General features: G+C 47.4%; 1 protein-coding gene across 1 annotated transcript in view; it reads left to right on the top strand.

Annotated features, from left to right (window-relative positions):
• LOC111150491 (sushi repeat containing protein, X-linked) overlaps positions 1-17,906 on the top strand; it is a 122,535-nt gene that overhangs the window by 62,502 nt on the left and 42,127 nt on the right. The window contains exons 5-7 of the mRNA XM_022507964.1: positions 12,517-12,643; positions 15,842-15,963; positions 16,685-16,864. Of these exons, the coding sequence (XP_022363672.1) occupies positions 12,517-12,643; positions 15,842-15,963; positions 16,685-16,864 (429 nt within the window). The remainder of the gene's footprint in view (positions 1-12,516; positions 12,644-15,841; positions 15,964-16,684; positions 16,865-17,906) is intronic.

The raw sequence follows: 17,906 nt of genomic DNA, 5'->3' as shown, positions 1-17,906 counted from the left end.
CACAGGGAAGTTTGCTGAGCTGCCCTGCCTTATTTCCAGAGAGTCTGTTGAAGATACAAACATTATGGGGCTAAGAATGAACCTATCAATGTGTCGTTGTGGATCTTAAATTATGCTAAATTTCTCCTGGGTCAACAAATACACATCCTTCTGTAAACTTTCAGGAAGCTAATGTCAGCTTCGAAATAGCTGGGTTGATGGAGATAGTGGTGCACTTTTTCCCTGGCCTGATTTGTTAGTACAAAGTGAACATGTAACCTTCTGGTGGCCATCTCTAATAGAAACACACCACCAGCCACTCTTCGGTTGGGCGTTTCTCTGGTGAGGATGGTGACTTTTCACTGTGGAATTCATTGCTTCCACTCTTGCCTCTTTCGTCCATTGGGGAAAATCTTCTGATACCTTCCACGATACCAAAGAATCGGAACCACTTCCCAGAGACATCCACAAAGATTATACTCTGGCTGGGGGAAGCAAACAGTTGGGCAAGTTTTCAGCGTCCAGGTTTGTTTTGCCTTTGGCAGTCAGTGTCTTCCTGTGTCCCATGAAGTGGCTGCTTCCTTCCTCTGTCACCAACCTCAAACTATTTTATATCTGTATCAGTAATCTATTGCTGTATAACAGACAGCCCAAAGTCCAGTGGCTCCAAATGACCATGTTATTTTGCTCCTGGTTGTTGGGGTCAGAAATTTGGGCAGAGCTTGGTGGAGACAGCTCAATTCTGTTCCACATGGTAATGGCTGAGATGACGGTTGGGGTCAGAGGATTCAAGATGGCTTCATTCACAAGTCTGGAACCTTAGTTGGCTCTGCTGGCTGGGGTTTGGCTGAATCTCTCTCTCTCCTTTCATAATTTCTTTTTTTTTTAAAAAGATTTTATTTATTTATTTGACAGACAGAGATCACAAGTAGGCTGAGAGGCAGGCAGAGAGAGAGAGGAGGAAGCAGGCTCCCCGCCGAGCAGAGAGCCCGATGCGGGGCTCGATCCCAGGACCCTGGGATCATGACCTGAGCTGAAGGCAGAGGCTTTAACCCACTGAGCCACCCAGGCACCCCACCTTTCATAATTTCTTATTCTCCTCACATGGCCTCTCCAATCAGAAAACTGGATTTCCATAGATGTCAGCTGTCTTCCTTAGAAGACAGCAAAAGTGGAAGGTGCCAGACTCTTGAAGGGCCCAGACTGGGGACGGGCGTAGTGTTACTTCATGTTCAGTTAGTCAAAGTGAGTCACGAGGCTGGCACAGATTCAAAGGGATGAAAATTCGACTCTACCTCTTGGTAGGAGGTGCTGCATGTATATAAGGGGATTATGAGCCACCTTTGCACGAAATTCACCACAATATCCTTTGTTCAAAATTAGTGCTTGGAAGTCATTAATGAAATACTTCTTGGAAGATGCTATACAAGATGCACTACAGAGTAGTTTGAAAAAACTGGCGTAATTGTTCATATGCCAGTTCAGGTACTATTAACAAGGCCAAAATCATAATGCTTCAAATGAGACAGAAGTTCTATTCTTATATAAATATTTGTGCTTAAGCAGCCCTGGGCGGTGTCCTAGGCCCAATTCCTCACTTGCTGTTCAGGCTAAGATGACTGCTCTTGCTCTCCCACACATCCACGTTCAAACCAGAGTAGAGGACGCAGGAAAAAAGGGAAGGGTACGCTCCGCCCACCCCTTTTAACAGCACAGCCCAGAAACTGCCCGAGTCACTTTTCCTCAGAGCCCATTGGTGGAACGCATCACATGGCCACGCCTAACTTCAAGGGCGGCTGGGAAATGTAGTCTTTATATTCCAGAAGCCGAAAGGTCTAGGCAGTTCTTTTGCTATAAAAGAAGAGGGATCAGAGACGGGGGGTAACCGCCACCAGTCCCTGCCCCACTGACTGTAAAGGGTGAGACCAAGTTGGCATGACAGGTCAAGGGATAGAAGAAATGAGAGTAACAGCAGATAGAAAGCCAGTTTGCTTGGGGTATGTAGGAAGTCAGGAAATGGGCACTGAATGGAGTCTGCGCCTTGTGAGGAGTGGGGGCAGCCCTTGACTTGGGGTAAGAATAGCATCCTGCCTTAGAATGAGGCAGAAAGAAGACACCCCCCCCCAGGTCATGCAGTCTCAGATACCACTAACTGGCCTATTGTGAAGCACCTGTTAATCACACGTCTAGCAGTCGTCTCCAAACACAGATCTCCAGTGGAGATCTTCCACTCTTTGAGGAAACGTTTAGCAGAGAGCCCGATGTGGGGCTCGATCCCAGGACCCTAAGACCATGACCTGAGCCGAAGGCAGAGGCTTAACCCACTGAGCCACCCAGGCGCCCCTTGGGAGCCCTTTCTAACTAAATCACTTGCACACAAATCCACATCTCAGGGTCTGCTTCTGAGGAACCCAACCTAAAACAGTGGCTCAGCTGGGATGCCAAGCCAAGCAGGTCCCATAGGAAACAGTGGGCCCCTTCTGTGTGGCACGCGGCCACCCCTTTCTTTCTCAGATTCTGTCCCTTGTCTTTCAGTTGACTTGGCACTCGCTGTGTTTTCAGCATTTCTGGACTCTGAAAGACTACGGACAAAAACTAAGAAGCGCTGAGTATCCGGTTTTCTCTTTTTCAGAAAAGCGATGTCCCACCCTGGCCATGCCGGCGAATGGAGGGTTTAAGTGCGTAGACGGCGCCTACTTTAACTCCCGGTGTGAGTACTACTGCTCACCAGGGTACACGTTGAAAGGGGAGCGGACGGTCACGTGTATGGACAACAAGGCCTGGAGTGGCCGCCCAGCCTCCTGTGTTGGTAAGAAAATACCAGTCTTCGCGGGGCACATACTTTGGGAGGAGCAAGGTGTGTGTGCGTGTGTAGTGGATTTTAAAGGAAATGTCAACAACCCGGATGACCCAGCTTTGATTTCTGAAGCTCTCTTCCTCCCTACTTCTCAGGATTTTAGCCCAGACCTAACATCAGTCTGTAACTTGGAGTGGACCTGATAGCCCATGGCTTCGTCCGACTTTTGTTTCTTTCTCAGTTTGCTAATGAGACCTCTGCAGACTGGCAGAGGGCTGCCTCTGTCCAGGGGATCTGCCTGTGGCACTGAGCAGAGTCATTGACATTTGCCAGACCGCCCTGAAGAGAACACCTATGTGCCTTTCAGCTGACAGCCGGAGTTCATTTGTTGTCGATGATTGTGGTCAGCAAGCACTCCAAGTGCTAAGCTGGGATTTGGAAATGTTACCTGACTCAGGGTTTGTTGAGAAGTGGTTCTTACGGTGTGGTCCTGGGAGCCTGCAGCAGCCTTGAGAACTCTTTAGAAATACAAATTCTTGGCCTCATTACAGATCTGCTGAATCAGAGGCTCTGGGGATGAGGCCCAGCACTGTGTGCTTTAAGGAGCACCCCACCCCCATGCATTCTGGGCATTCTGAAAGGGCTTCAAGAGAGCCACTGATAGAAGACAGTACTTCTCAAACTTTAAGGTGCATCAAATCACCTGGAAACGTTGGTGAAAATGCAGATTCAGCAGGTCCGAAGTGGGGTCTAGCAACTGGCATTTTCTCAGGCCCTCCAGGGGATTCTGATGCTCTGCAGTTTGAGAACCTGCCTTAGAATATCAAATTTGGGCAGAACTTTAATACCTTTTTTCTCCAAATTGTGCCCTTGGACCAGCAGCATTAGCACCAGCAGGAAGCTTATTAGAAATGTCACATGGTGTGACCCATCCCAAACCTGGCAGATCAAAATCCACATTTTAATAAGCTCCCCGGGGGATTCCTATGCCCTTCGCACACTGAAGGAGACCGCTCTAGGACAGTGGTTTTCAACTCTGGCTTCTATTTAAATCTGAGTCACTGGGGCTCTGGTATTTTTCCAAACCTCCTTCCACGTGGTTGAGAACCACCATGCCAGAGGACCGTTTACTCATAAACTTTTAGAGCTGCCAGGAACCAGCCTTCCAGAACATTCTACTCCCTTCCTCTAGTCTACAGATGAAGGCTGAGAGGTCACCTGTCCTACTCAAGGTTGCATAGAACCAAGCCTGTGGCTCCAGGCTCTCAGGCCCAAAGTCCCTGAATCCAGAGACAGCTCTGACACTAAGCTAAGGCCATAGGCCCTATGAGGCTGGCTCCTGTGCTGTTGGGATCTGACCATCCTCCTGAGAACCGGTCAGCTCAGTCTGCCCATGTGCTTTACCCCAAGGACTCCTTTCTGACTGCTCATTGTCTTGGGGCATATGCTTTGGGGCGGGGGGAGACTGAAATCGGATGCCTCCTGGGGACAGAAGTACAACAGCAACTCCTCTAGGTTTGTCCCAGGGGTGTCGTTGTGAGAGCGCGGCTGTCCGCGGTCCTCCCTGGCAGCCTTTTTCACTCTGCAGTTACGTGGGGACAGAGCTGTAGCCAAGGGACCTTGCCCAAGGTGTGACAGAAAACCCCGTTCTGTCCGAGCCACAGCCTGGACCGCACCTAGTATCCGTTTGACGTGAGCAACCCGTCCAAAGAAACTCCGATGCTGACTCAGGTTTACTCAAGGCTTCTCTCTTTCTAGGACATAGGTAGGAGTTTGTCTTGGTGGGTAATTGGGAAAACAGACACCACACTAGGTACTCCAAACAGAAGAGAATTTCCTATAGAGAATGGGTTAAAAAAAAAATCTGAAAAGAGCCAGAGGAACAAAAGAGGAAAAACACTATTACCCGAGATGAGTTACAGCAGAAAGCTGTGCCGACCGAGGGCTGGAGGAGCAAACATTGGCCGATGGCTCAGGAGCCCAGGAAGCCCTCTCGGAAGCTCCCATCACAAGCATAATGGCCTTCCGTTCCCAGGACGGTGCCTCCTGTGGGCAAACCTGCCTGGCGCCCAGCTGGCAGGAGGAGTCTGGGAAATAGAATGTTGAGACTTTCAGTGCGGGCAGGAACGGGGAGATTATAGAAAACCTAAACACCAAGGGATTGTTGGCCTCAGTAACTTTTTCTCTGAGGCTTTTGGCCCCTGGCCTAGACTCACCATAGTTCTCAGTGGGCAGAGGGCCCCACAGTTCTACTCATGCGGCGCTGGGGGAATGGTGGTGAGGGCGTGCGCCTCTGGGAGAATGGGACCCAAGGCCAGAGGTTCGGGTCAAGGGCCCCTCACAGATGTCACTTTCAGTGTCTCCCCTGTGACTTGGTGTGTGTGCAAGCTAGCGCCTCAGAACCACCACTCAGATTTTCTCAGCTCTCCTCCCTCGCGTGGGAAAGGGCAGAGGTGGACGGGAGGAGAGGAGATGCTTGAGAATCTTTCTGGAGGCAAGCGTTGGTGACGACTCCTCTTGGGATCACACTGATCAGGTGTCCAGATTGTGTGCAGTCGTGGAAAGAACGTGCTGATTGTTCTCAAAAAGCAACAGGCATGGCTTAAGCTGGACCAGATGGGGCTGGAACCTTCCCAGAGGGAGAAAGAACTAAGCAACGAACCCCAGTTTTAGGGGATTTATCTTAGAGTTTGCCAGAGCAAGTCTCAGGCATGCTGCAGAGGTGGGAGGGGATCTTGTGCCTACAGTGAGGGTACGGGAGTGACAAAAGGGGGGACCCGTGAGCCACAGGAGAGCATAGAGTTCCCAGGAAAAGGAGACAAACGGACAGTGCAATCAGGCAGTTCTTTTCCAGTAAGACACCAATAAGCTGGAGTCCATCCTCAGTGAATGTGACACCAGGGATGTCCTTGACTCTTTTGGCTTTAAATGCATTACATAAGTTTAATCACTTTGTGGGTGTGTTGGCAAGGCTAGGGGGTCCTTGAGCATAAACCAGAGCCTCAGCCTATTTTAGATGCTGACACATGGTGGCTGAGTAGTTCCCAAATTTCCACACAACTTCTAGCACTGCATCTTGGCCAGAGCTTTCCTGAGTGCTGAGAAATCATCCCAGCTCTCCTCCAGACCCGGAGGGAAGAGCAAACCCTGGGCTCTCTTTTGACGCTGAGGCGGTCAGTCCTGTGGTCTGGCTAATTCAAAAGTGCCAGCAGTTAAAATTAATTCTCTCCTGCAGACCACAGGCTGGCACTGGATTCAAACCCATGGTTATTTCCGAAACAGCTATAGAAAGAAGTCAGGGAAGGGGAAGAATTGTACTGCAATCGCAGGAGGGTAAAGTATTTGAAGAGCCACAACCGCAATATATAAAAAAAGAAAACCTTGGAATGAAACAGCTATTGTTTTAGGGGATGTTTTTTCTTTCTTTCCATTTGTAGTTATTTTGGGTTGCACTGGCAGTTAGATAGAACAATGGACGGTGAGAATTATAAGTCCTCATCTAGAAACCAGATTTTGAGTTGAAACCTGATTTCTCCTTTAGACCAACCCTATGTCCTGGGCCAAAAGAGGAAAACATTAAAGAAAGTCTAAAAACCACAGATAATGAGAACCCAGCGGGTGTCTTTTGACATGCAAAGAGCCCCAGTTAGCTGTTTTAACAAACGACAGTGTGCAAACTGAGTGGGTTTCTGGAACTGCTCCCTGCTTGTTTTCTGCTACCTCCAGAGTAGAATAGATCAAGAGAGTTAGCACAGATGAGATTCTGGAATAAAAAATTCTCTGAGATTACAGATACCCATGCACAGTGATGGCATGTTCTACTGGCTTCTCAACTGTCTGACAGCTGGGCTCACCCGCTGACGCACAGGGAAGTTTGCTGAGCTGCCCTGCCTTATTTCCAGAGAGTCTGTTGAAGATACAAACATTATGGGGCTAAGAATGAACCTATCAATGTGTCGTTGTGGATCTTAAATTATGCTAAATTTCTCCTGGGTCAACAAATACACATCCTTCTGTAAACTTTCAGGAAGCTAATGTCAGCTTCGAAATAGCTGGGTTGATGGAGATAGTGGTGCACTTTTTCCCTGGCCTGATTTGTTAGTACAAAGTGAACATGTAACCTTCTGGTGGCCATCTCTAATAGAAACACACCACCAGCCACTCTTCGGTTGGGCGTTTCTCTGGTGAGGATGGTGACTTTTCACTGTGGAATTCATTGCTTCCACTCTTGCCTCTTTCGTCCATTGGGGAAAATCTTCTGATACCTTCCACGATACCAAAGAATCGGAACCACTTCCCAGAGACATCCACAAAGATTATACTCTGGCTGGGGGAAGCAAACAGTTGGGCAAGTTTTCAGCGTCCAGGTTTGTTTTGCCTTTGGCAGTCAGTGTCTTCCTGTGTCCCATGAAGTGGCTGCTTCCTTCCTCTGTCACCAACCTCAAACTATTTTATATCTGTATCAGTAATCTATTGCTGTATAACAGACAGCCCAAAGTCCAGTGGCTCCAAATGACCATGTTATTTTGCTCCTGGTTGTTGGGGTCAGAAATTTGGGCAGAGCTTGGTGGAGACAGCTCAATTCTGTTCCACATGGTAATGGCTGAGATGACGGTTGGGGTCAGAGGATTCAAGATGGCTTCATTCACAAGTCTGGAACCTTAGTTGGCTCTGCTGGCTGGGGTTTGGCTGAATCTCTCTCTCTCCTTTCATAATTTCTTTTTTTTTTAAAAAGATTTTATTTATTTATTTGACAGACAGAGATCACAAGTAGGCTGAGAGGCAGGCAGAGAGAGAGAGGAGGAAGCAGGCTCCCCGCCGAGCAGAGAGCCCGATGCGGGGCTCGATCCCAGGACCCTGGGATCATGACCTGAGCTGAAGGCAGAGGCTTTAACCCACTGAGCCACCCAGGCACCCCACCTTTCATAATTTCTTATTCTCCTCACATGGCCTCTCCAATCAGAAAACTGGATTTCCATAGATGTCAGCTGTCTTCCTTAGAAGACAGCAAAAGTGGAAGGTGCCAGACTCTTGAAGGGCCCAGACTGGGGACGGGCGTAGTGTTACTTCATGTTCAGTTAGTCAAAGTGAGTCACGAGGCTGGCACAGATTCAAAGGGATGAAAATTCGACTCTACCTCTTGGTAGGAGGTGCTGCATGTATATAAGGGGATTATGAGCCACCTTTGCACGAAATTCACCACAATATCCTTTGTTCAAAATTAGTGCTTGGAAGTCATTAATGAAATACTTCTTGGAAGATGCTATACAAGATGCACTACAGAGTAGTTTGAAAAAACTGGCGTAATTGTTCATATGCCAGTTCAGGTACTATTAACAAGGCCAAAATCATAATGCTTCAAATGAGACAGAAGTTCTATTCTTATATAAATATTTGTGCTTAAGCAGCCCTGGGCGGTGTCCTAGGCCCAATTCCTCACTTGCTGTTCAGGCTAAGATGACTGCTCTTGCTCTCCCACACATCCACGTTCAAACCAGAGTAGAGGACGCAGGAAAAAAGGGAAGGGTACGCTCCGCCCACCCCTTTTAACAGCACAGCCCAGAAACTGCCCGAGTCACTTTTCCTCAGAGCCCATTGGTGGAACGCATCACATGGCCACGCCTAACTTCAAGGGCGGCTGGGAAATGTAGTCTTTATATTCCAGAAGCCGAAAGGTCTAGGCAGTTCTTTTGCTATAAAAGAAGAGGGATCAGAGACGGGGGGTAACCGCCACCAGTCCCTGCCCCACTGACTGTAAAGGGTGAGACCAAGTTGGCATGACAGGTCAAGGGATAGAAGAAATGAGAGTAACAGCAGATAGAAAGCCAGTTTGCTTGGGGTATGTAGGAAGTCAGGAAATGGGCACTGAATGGAGTCTGCGCCTTGTGAGGAGTGGGGGCAGCCCTTGACTTGGGGTAAGAATAGCATCCTGCCTTAGAATGAGGCAGAAAGAAGACACCCCCCCCCAGGTCATGCAGTCTCAGATACCACTAACTGGCCTATTGTGAAGCACCTGTTAATCACACGTCTAGCAGTCGTCTCCAAACACAGATCTCCAGTGGAGATCTTCCACTCTTTGAGGAAACGTTTTACCACGCAGTTAATTTATAGCCTTAGTTTAAAAGGCTATTTTTTTTTTCTTGTTATACCACGCAGTTAATTTATAGCCTTAGTTTAAAAGGCTATTTTTTTTTCTTGTTACCTGTTGGCCAGGACACTACCCTTTTGAACTTCTTTCTTATTTCTACTGCCCACCTGGTCAGACGTTTTGAGGATTCCCAAGCTTGCCAGATAAACAGCAGTTGATAGAGTGAAATATATTTGCTTCTGATATCTGTATCTATATCTATATATAAAGAATTTGAGAGAAAGCAGGAGTGGGGGGATGAGGGGCAGAGGGAGAGGGAGAAGCAGGCTCCCCACTGAGCAGGGAGGCCCACAAGGGGCTAGATCCCAGGACCTGAGCTGAAGGCAGATGCTTAACAGACTGAGCCACCCAAGTGCCCCTTGTTTCCGATATTGCACATGCAGAGAGGTGACTAGAGCACAGGAGAGGGACACAGTTGGTGAGATGTCTCCCCTGCATGCGCGGAGACCAGGGTTTCCACACAATAACTGGCTCTGTGGGCATCCTGACTCAGCAGAGAATTGTAATTATGTTTCTATAGTAACTTTATTCAGTTCATTCATGGAAATTTATGATCGCTTATAAAAAGCAATGATGGCCATGGCTGGATAATAATAGGCTTAGGTTTCTGGAACATCTGCTGAAGAAGGGCAGGCCAGCTGGTCTCGTCGGCTGAAAGTGAGGGTGCAACTGAACCTGCTTTTCTTGGATTCAGGGCAGAGCTGTAGCAGGTGACCCGAAAAGAATGTCCGTGTTGGAGGACACTATGAGGTCAGCGGCAGGCAGACACACAGAAGTGTTTGGCTTAGTACGAAAATTAAAAAACACGTGATCATATCTTAAAATCCCAGACCACGAGAAATTCCACAAGAGGAAACACTTCCCAGGGTACAAATGAGGATGGTCCTAACAACACTCCGTCCGGTCGGCAGCCGGGAGAACGAAATAGTGCAGGCCGAGTACTCTGCCTGGGGCAGGCAGGCAGGATGGTACAGCATATATTAGCTGTTATTTCTAATGATTGATTTTTTTTTTTCTCCTTGCTTCTACTTTGGAAGAGCATGGATTCTGAAAAAACTAGGCCAGTTTCGGCTGATCATTGTTAGGCGGACATAAGCTGCCTTTGGGAAGCTCTGAGAGCCTTCACCCAGATAACCTAATTTGTAGCATGTTAGCTCACAATGTCCACACGCGTGGTTGGATAGAGAAAACCCAGCACATGATTCAGATGTTTAGCTGCATGACGCAGAGAGTAGGAGTATCTCTTCGCTCGGACAGTGTCACCCCAAGAAAATATGGGAACACTGTGATTTTGCATTGAAATCTGTCTCCTGCCCTCAATCTCTCCTCTTTTATTTTAAATTAAAAAAAAAAAATATATATATATATATATATATGCTTTCCAAGATGAGCGTGCCAGCTAAGCCAGCTAGAATTGACCAGCAGGGGGCAGGTGTCGTATACTCATCTTTGTGATTCACACACAGCTGTGAAACAGTCATCTCAATTATATGTGTATGTCTAACGTCCCCTCTTGTCACAAAAATAAAAGGATTATTTTTTATTTTTTTTAAAGATTTTATTTATTTGACTGACAGAGATCACAAGTAGGCAGACAGGCAGGCAGAGAGAGAGAGGGGGAAGCAGGCTCCCCGGGGAGCAAAGAGCCTGATGTGGGGCTCGATCCCAGGACTCTGGGATCATGATCTGAGCTGAAGGCAGAGGCTTTAACCCACTAAGCCACCCAGATGCCCCGGATTATTTTTTTTTTTTAAAAACTGAGCAAATGAAAATAGACATGTCGAATGCATTTTAAAGCATGTTCCATTTCATCAGAACATGTGTGTACTTTATCAATTTTGAGAGGCATATTATGGTACGTTTTAATACCCCTGAAATTGGGACACATCTCACAATGGATTATAACTTAGATGCCATAGTATATGGTAGTGACTCGATTGGGGATTAGCGTATCAAGGTTTGTAAATTCACACTCCGTCGATGCATGGCATAGAATGCATCTGAATTTGGATAGCTGAAGGAAAAACCGTTTAGCAAATTATTCAAAATTTTGGACCCTAAATCAAATGAGAAGTTTTTCAACAAGATATAGGAGAAAGTGTATGGAGACTATACGTGGTGTTTTCATCTCTCAAAGTTGTTTGTGATTCAGAACCAAATGATCTTTTATTTTCATTCAGGTTGTAGCATAGCGGCATTTAAATAATTACCAGTTGACAAGGAAAGCAATGCGTATCTAAATGATGACTTGCTAGGCCATCTTTTTTTTTTAAGATTTATTTATTTGAGAGAGAGGGAGAGAGCACACATGAGTTGGAGGGAGGGGTAGAGGGAGAGGGAGAAGCAGACTCCCCGCTGAGCAGGGAGCCTGACAAGGGGGCTTGATCCCAGGACTCTGAGATCGTGACTTGAGCTGAAGGCAGGTGTTGAACAAACTGAGCCACCTGGGCACCCCCTAGGCCATCTTTCAATACATTCTCTACCTGTTCGGAATCAAGTGGAATTTACAAAAGTCTGAAGGTCCCTCGCCTTCTTATGACTTCACTTTAGCTATAACAAAATGAAATCCAACCCAGTGAGGATTGACATCTCATTTACTTCTAGCCCTCATTATCAGCCCATCCCTGATACTGAGGAAGCAGAAGATCTTTTACCAAGTGGAGACAATACTCGAGAAGCTACTCGGGGGCCCTTTGGAGGGCCAGAGCCAAGGCAAAACTACTATCCCCAGATACAAAACCATAGGTGTGGTCCTGTGGCAGGTGGAGGGCACAGTGGATCCAGACAGACCACTGTTTGTTGTAAGATACCGAGCAGTTGGGAATGGACATCACCAGAGGAGAGAGAGAGAGAGCTTGTTCCAGGAGGAAAGGCTTGGGCTGGGTTATAATCCACACTATCACTGTCTACATGCCTGGCCTTAAATAAATCACTTAAGCTTTCTGAGCTTCAGTTTCCACATCTGTAAAACAGAGCATTGGGTCATTCCTTGAAACTTCCCATTTACTTTGACCTCACCTGGGGCCATGCTGTCGTCTGCCTCGTGTCCTATTTTGTGTATGGTGACAATAATCCGCCCCAATAGACCGTAAACGCTTGAGCGGCCCATGACACAGTAGTTGGAATGATGCCTTGGATAAGGCAGCCTTCAGTAGAGCTGTGTTGCCTTGAACTGAATCAAAGTAGAAGACAGCTAAGGTTCCCTTCTCTGATAATCTCTGATGCTGTTTTTAAAGGAGGAGGGATTCCCTGTGCCTGAATGACTTCTAGCTCGGAGGGCTGCAGTGCTGTGAAGTCAGTAAGCGAAGTCTAGAAGCCCAGGAAGAAGTTTCCAGAGCTGATGAATTACTCCGGAAGCCGCCTTGCACAGCCAGTTTTAGTCGTACATGTAGGAGTTCTCCAGCCATCTTCTGAACTCAGGATGAGAGAAGGGGCAGGTTGAATGGAGGGAAGAGAAATACAGTAGGGTGAACTAAACCCTTCAAAAATGGGGAGCACCTAGAGCTGCGGGCATGTCAGATGCTGGGTATTGTGCCCCCAGTGGACAAGATACATCTTGATGATGGTGAGAATCTTCTGGTTATATTTTCAGATATAGAACCTCCTAGAATCAAGTGCCCAAGTGTGAAGGAACGCATCGCTGAACCCAATAAGCTGACGGTCCGGGTGTCCTGGGAGACCCCGGAAGGAAGAGACACAGCAGATGGCATCCTAACTGAGTAAGTACAACTGGGCAGTGAGGGGGCTGTTGCTTCTTTTCTGAGAGACATTTAACTACCCGGAGTGGGGAAGTGTATCCGTGCGGGTCTACTTATGCACACAGAGTCACTATGGCGCTCCTTCAATAGGTCCCTCATTCGGGCTGCGTTTTCCTCATCATCTTCAGCACCTGACCTCCTGTATATTTCACTTCTGTCCTTGTGTCTTGCCTGTCTCCACTATAGCACATTTACTGCCAGACCCTGAATGCCCAGAACCATGCTGAGCACAGAGCTGGGACTTGGTCAGTATTTGTCAAGGGAGAGAAGGGAAGAAGGGGTGGTGGGAAGAAGAGGGACGGGAGGAGGAAGAGGACACCAACTGGTTCACTCTGGGATAGAACCACCCCCACTGCCTGCCCAGGGTGCTCCTACTGTAGCCCCCAGGCCTTACTAAGCCATCACCTACCTCCCTGGTGTTCTGTGAATATGGTTTAAGGCAGAACTTTCTAGCCCTTGTTTTTTGCAACTGCTTTTTTAAAAACTTGATTTTTAGTCTATTTTTTTAAACTTGGGACTACAACAGGGGTTCCCGGGTGGCACAGTCAGTTGAGCATTCAACTCTTGGTTTTGGCTCAGGTCTTGATCTCAGGGTCATGGGATCGAGCCCACATGCTCCGTGCTTGGTGGGGAGACCGCCTGAGACCCTCTCTCCCTCCACGCCTCCCCCTGCCCACTCTCTCTAGAGTAAATAAATAAATCTTTAAACTTGTGACTATAATAAACACTTACAGAAAAAGCTTATAAGAAAAGAAGCATTCTTCTGCCTTCTTCCCTACCCCAACCCCATTCCCCAGGAACAGCTGGGTGAATAGTTTGACATACCTCCAGAATGCTTTTAAAAATGCATGATTCCCGGGATGCCTGGGTGGCTCAGTGGATTAAGCCTCTGCCTTCAGCTCACGTCATGATCTCGGGGTCCTGGAATCGAGTCCCACATTGGGCTCTCTGCTTGGCGCAGAGCCTACTTCCTCCTCTCTAATTGTCTGCCTGCCTCTCTGCCTGCTTGTGATCTCTGTCAAATAAATAAATAAAATCTTTTAAAAAAATGCATGATTCCCTTTGGGAAAGTTTGGCTAAATATTGTTCTAATCTAGCACCTGGGCCTGTACCCCTGCAGCGATCTGCTTGGTCTTCATTGTCCCTAGAGGCCACTATTTCATGTCTGCACGTTCACATCCCTGCCTTCAAGTTCATGGCTCTGTCAGACCAACCCACTTGAGTGTGCACCTGCAGACAAGATACCTCTGATTCGCCTCCTCTGAACTACACAGCAGGGAAGCCCTTGCTAGAATCCAACCCAGGCAATTATGGGCAATAAGAAAACATCTTTTACAAGGAAGATGTTGAGTCTTTCACCCTGAGCAAGACATTTTGTTCCTACATCCTGATCATTTCTCCCAGTACACCATTTAGCTTAAATAATCTTACTAGCTGTGTGCCTCCTTGTAACTCCTTAAAGTTTTGAGTATTAAGAAAATTATATATTTGCTGTCATATCTACATGTCACAAACCTCTAAGGAGAAATTTTAGGCAATTGGGATTAAAGAGTAAGTCACAGTTGATATAAACAGGGGTTGGTTTTTATCGATCTTGGAACTTTGGGGCCTAGAACAATGCCTAGTCTAGGCCCTAGCCCATAATAGGTTCTGAGATCTTGACAACCGCAGTTGCTGTTGAAATCCTGCATAATAAACACCAAGTAATGGGTCACCAGATGACTGTGTTTGTCTAGCATGGATATAGACCTTGGCATCTTTATGGGTCACCTGTGTGTTATGGTTAGAAACGTGACTGTTTCAAAGACCATCTTAGTAGCCCCCAGCCTTCCGTTCCAAGCAGCTGTCTGCTTCTAGACTTCTACAGCCCGAACCAGCAGAGGCTTGGAGCAGGAGGCTGTGGGGAGCACACTCCAGACAGAATGAGGAATTCTGAGAAGGCTGTCTCGTCACCTTTTCAGCTCTCACTTGGGCTCCTTGCTTCTCCGGGATGTCTCTCGTACAAGCTACTGTTCTATGGTCCCCTTCTGAGAGGGAAGGTTGTAGAGAGCAAGTGCCTCTCCAAAGCAGGTACTTCCTGTGAGTTCCCTTAGTTACTCCTCATGGCTGTTATTTGCAGGCCACAGATGAAACGGAGTCTCCGAGAGGTCAGCAGCCACCCATATTTGAAGCCTGATTCCTCTCGGGGTTATCTGCATTTGAACCACGCTTCAGTTCATACCTTACAAACACACACCCTATCCACCTCTGTGGAAGCCTCTGGCACACGTTCGTTCTTAGCAAATATTCTCATAGTTGCTAAGAACTGTAGGGAGAAGGCAAATTAAGTATCTGTTGGGAAACCAACCCATCAGCCTGGTAGTCGATCACGCTGTCCGAAACTTCTGGTGTTCTCATCAGACAGCCAAGAAGAAAGATGCTTGTCACCCTAGCTGTGTGATCTTGGGCAAATTTCCTAAGCTTCTGGTGCCTCAATTTCTCTGTGAAATGGAAATAATAATTCCTATCTCATGGAGTTGTGGGGAGGATTAAAGAAACCAGTATGTGTAAAATACCTAGAACCATGCCTAAAATATGTATATAGTGTTTATGTACGTGCAAAGAACTATTACTAGTACTACTACTACTACATTAGGATAATCAAGGAATCACAATAAACTTGCCTTTTGCTCAGGAAAGATCTCCACACTGGGCCAAAGAGAAAAAACTAGAGCTAATTCTAGCACCCCCCTGTAAACCCAAATTTCCAATGGCTGCTTGGACTACACCCTCAAATGGTTTTCCTCACAGAAAATTTGTTCATCCTCCCCAAAGTAAGGCAGTTTACAGTTCTCCTTGGAACAAAGTTGGGATGGGAAGAAGACTTGGGGCCCTGGGTTCTCAGCCTCTGCCATCTTCTCTTCTATCCTCCAGTGAGAAAAATGGATCCATACTTTCCAAGAATTGGGGACTTCCATGTTCTGGTATCAGACTGCTCTTCCAAAGCAGAATAAAGCTCAGGAAAAGCTGTGTTCTTCAAGAAATCTTTGTTCTAGTCAAACTGACCTAAAGGCTGCCCCTCAGTATCTCCACATCCAGTCAGTGCCCATGAGGACCTAATTGTTGTTAGGCCTTTAATGACCGTCTTTGGTGTTCCTGTTTTTTTCTCCCCCTTTGAAGTGTTATTCTAAAAGGCCTCCCCCCAGGCTCGAATTTTCCAGAAGGAGACCACAAGATCCAGTACACAGTCTATGACAGAGCTGAGAACAAGGGCACTTGCAAATTTCGAGTTAAAGTACGAGGTAAGAATACTGCTTCTTGGCTTTTTCCTGTCTTTACAAGAGCAAAAGGAAATCGGCCCTCCAGCAGGAACCCTTTGTGAGTGCCCACTGCCGCGGGGATACTTGCCAGCTTTGGATTAGCCTCTGAAGACGAGGCGAGGAGAAGGGTGCCATCTTAAAGCCTGAATTTCACAATACAAATCCGGATGAGGTTCAGTGCTGGCAGATTATTTGAGGCCCGAGAGAGCAGTAAGCTAGTCTCGCACGAGCCCACAGCTGGCTATCCCAGGAGAATATTATTTTGATAACATTTTCCTCCCTGGGCTTGGGTGACCAGCTAAAGCCTAAAAGTCCTTCTGTAAAGGAGATTGAGAGCCCCCTAATTTGGGCCACCAGGAGCCCATGTTCTTGGTGTTCCAGAACATTTATTCTCCCTGAAAAAAATACTTTGAAGATTTATCTTATGCCTCATGGTTTGGGCAGCTAATGACGAACCCTCTTTACTCTTCTGGGCTCAGCCTCCTCCTCTGTAACACAGGAGGCTAAAGCGCTTGATCTCAGTGGTCTCGTTGCCATGAACGGTGACCATTCCAAGGCCCACCCACTAGCCAGAGAGTCCTACCTGCCCCCTCACTCATTTACAGGCCGGTATAGAAGTGCGACTGCCCAGCTGCCGCCTTCCCTGGGGCCTCTGTGGAGGGGAGCTCGTCACTGAGCCTCCCCTGGCCTTGTGTCCCTACAGTCCGACGCTGTGGCAAACTCAACGCCCCAGAGAATGGTTACGTGAAGTGCTCCAGTGACGGCGACAATTACGGGGCGACCTGTGAGTTCTCCTGCATCGGTGGCTATGAGCTGCAGGGCAGCCCTGCCCGAGTCTGTCAGTCCAACCTGGCCTGGTCTGGCACGGAGCCCACGTGTGCAGGTGCGCGCGCAATCCTCTCTCCTGCCAGCAGCCGGACCTGAAGACCCTTGGGTTCTGGATTCCAGTAGAGGGAGGGAGGATTTCACTCCATACACTTTGAGAGGTTCAGTGTCATCCCTCTTCATCGGACGGGTGAACACGGTCCTCAGATTTCGAGGGCAGCTGTCTCACCCACCCTCCTCCTTGGCTTCTGTCCATCTTTGAGTTTCTCTTTCACGTCCTCTAAGGAAGAAGCTGGAGGTGGGAGCCCAGGGCCCACTGTTTGTGACTTTGTGAATCAACAGAGTCTGCTCTAGGTACCTGTGTTCTTCCCTTCTACAAATGGAAGGGTCTTTTTAAATTATTATTTTATGCAAAGCCAGGACACTACTACGTATGGACAATATAATTCCTGCTTTGCAGCATTGGTTTGAAAGTCACACAGACCTTGGGCATTCGGGACTTTTCCTCCTAATGCCAAATGAGCAAGATAATACCTACTATTTGAGTTGTTGTAAGGGTTAAATGAGGTTATATCCACTGAACAGTGGGATAAAGCAGTGCCTGGCCTGGGGCAGGCACTCAGTGCACGTCCACTCTTATTACCAAGGAACATAAATTGGGCTGCATAGTGATCATGGTGTGAAATTTGGACTAGTCAGAAAATTGTGGACATATCTTTTATTTACATACTCTACTTTCCCCCTTATTTCGGGGTACTTTCTCATCTTTATGCTTTCCTTTAATCCCAGCCATGCAGGAGAGAGAGACACACACACGTGTAGACCATCAGCTAAATGCCTAAGGTTCTTCAGTTTCATACCTTAAAGTAGAAATAACATACCTCTTTCTTTCCCTGTCTCACTTCCTGAGGCAGGGAAAGTAATGCCCATTCCCCCACCACCTCACCGCCCAGCCCAAAGATGTTCACATCTTAATCCCTGGAACCCATGAATATATTACCTGACGTGGCAAAAGGGACTTTGCAGAGGAAATTAAGTAAGAATCTTGAGATGCGGAGGCCATCTTGGATTCTCCAGGTGGGCCCAGTGTACGCACAAGT

The sequence above is a fragment of the Enhydra lutris genome, unplaced genomic scaffold (genome assembly GCF_002288905.1).
Source record: "Enhydra lutris kenyoni isolate GAN:26980312 unplaced genomic scaffold, ASM228890v2 scaffoldscaffold23, whole genome shotgun sequence".
Lineage (NCBI taxonomy): Eukaryota > Metazoa > Chordata > Mammalia > Carnivora > Mustelidae > Enhydra > Enhydra lutris.
This window is presented reverse-complemented; position numbering and strand designations above follow the sequence as displayed.